The 1,946-nt window shown below is 37.7% G+C and overlaps 1 protein-coding gene across 1 annotated transcript; it reads left to right on the top strand.

The window, feature by feature from the left end:
• The first annotated feature begins 541 nt into the window (after positions 1-541).
• LOC107663981 (gamma-crystallin M2-like) lies at positions 542-1,526 on the top strand. Its single transcript, XM_016454790.1, has 3 exons — positions 542-618; positions 844-1,086; positions 1,212-1,526. Exons 1-3 carry the CDS (start codon positions 607-609, stop codon positions 1,482-1,484), a joined length of 528 nt encoding a protein of 175 aa, XP_016310276.1. The 5' UTR covers positions 542-606; the 3' UTR covers positions 1,485-1,526.
• The last annotated feature ends 420 nt before the right edge of the window (positions 1,527-1,946 follow it).

The raw sequence follows: 1,946 nt of genomic DNA, 5'->3' as shown, positions 1-1,946 counted from the left end.
CTTCCAATATCTTCCACATCCTTTTTTAAAAACAAGATAACCATCAACAATTAATGCCCAAAACCACAAATTATCAATTGTTCTACTTTATAAAAGCTAAAAACTCTATTGACAAAGTTTAAACATTTGATTGAGAGCTCTTTTCATAACAGCAATATCAGAATATCAATATCTGCCATGAGTGCTAGCAAGAGCCACTCTGTTCCTAACACTCAAACAAAAAAATAAAACATATATATATATATATATATATATATATATATATTAAAGCTGACATTAAAAAGAAACATAATAAAAATACAGGTTTGTTAACTTCCTATACAGGCCCAGGTTACAAAAGCGTATTTAGTATAACCTGTATTTTGGCTGTTTAGAGTGTGGTCTTACCACTGGAATTGCTTTACAAGCAGAAATTTCTAATATTCTCCCTTGAAATAATAACCCTTTCAGGTCTGTAGTAGCGAACTGTACAACTCACTACACCATGCAGCTGACTAAGGCCTATTTAAACAATAGGAATACAAATTCTTTCAGAGTCCATATAGTATAAATAAGGCAGCAGGCTGTCATTACAGTAATGAATTTGGAATAACCACAACTGCAACCATGCACGGAAAGGTAAGCCAAGATCAAAGAATAACACATTCTCAACATCTTACTAAACTACATGATTTTTTGCTTTTCTGATAACTGATTGCTTTTCTTCTCTATCTGATATAAAACAAAACCCTGCAATTTCAATACAACAAATTGTTTTTTGAAGATTCAATTGGATATAATGTTGGGTAATGTTGTTGATAAACAGTAATTTAGTTCATGCTGAACATTTTATGTTTGTCTCAGGTCATCTTCTACGAGGACAGGAACTTCCGGGGTCGCTCTTATGAGTGTATGAGCGACTGTGGTGACTTCTCCTCCTACATGAGTCACTGTCACTCTTGTAGAGTGGAGAGTGGATGTTGGATGATGTATGATCGCCCCAACTACATGGGAAATCAGTATTTCTTTAGGAGAGGTGACTATGCCGATTACATGTCTATGTTTGGAATGAATGACTGCATCAGGTCCTGCCGTATGATCCCCATGGTAAGTTCCACAAACATTTTGCATTTGTAATAAATTAACTTCATTTTATGTTTTTAATCCAAATTTAGAATAGATACTATAAACTACTAAAACTAGATCACCCATTGACAACTTCTTTACTACAGTACAAGGGATCCTACAGAATGAGGATCTACGAGAGGGAGAACTTCATGGGTCAGATGTACGAGATGATGGATGATTGTGACAGCACCATGGACCGTTACCGCATGTCTCACTGCCAGTCCTGTCATGTGATGGACGGCCACTGGCTCTTCTATGAGCAGCCCCACTACAGAGGCAGGATGTGGTACTTCAAGCCTGGAGAGTACAGGAGCTTCAGTAATATGGGTGGCATGAGATTCATGAGCATGAGGCGTATCATGGATTCCTGGTACTAGAGTTCTAAAGTGTCAATAAAATAATCTCTCTACAACACTAAACATTTGTTTTGAACATTCTTTAATGCAAATATTTGATTTGTATTAAAGGGGTCATATGAAGGTCATTCTGACTTTGCTATGACAATCTGGTATCCACGACTGTAAGTATGTTTTGTTACTAGTTTAAGTATTTGCTATTGACTGTTCAAATGCGGAGTTTTGTGGATCGTGTGTGTGTGTGTGTGCGCGTGCGCGCGCGCGTGTGTGTGTGTGTGTGAGAGAGAGAGAGAGAGAGACAGCGTCACATCACAGTAGAGTCAGCTGTCTTAACCGCGGCTTGTGTACTGCATCATTACTGTGTCTGTTCCCCTTTCGGGCTTGAACTGATGGTAAAACTAATGACATTATTTACTGTCTTTACATTTATTTTGAAAGATGAAGCTCGCGATTATGGTAAGGGGCGTTACATTTCCGACGAGT

Source organism: Sinocyclocheilus anshuiensis, unplaced genomic scaffold (assembly GCF_001515605.1).
Source record: "Sinocyclocheilus anshuiensis isolate Anshui unplaced genomic scaffold, SAMN03320099.WGS_v1.1 scaffold277, whole genome shotgun sequence".
NCBI lineage: Eukaryota > Metazoa > Chordata > Actinopteri > Cypriniformes > Cyprinidae > Sinocyclocheilus > Sinocyclocheilus anshuiensis.
Note: the sequence above shows the minus strand (reverse complement) of the source record. Positions and strands in the feature narration are given on the sequence as shown.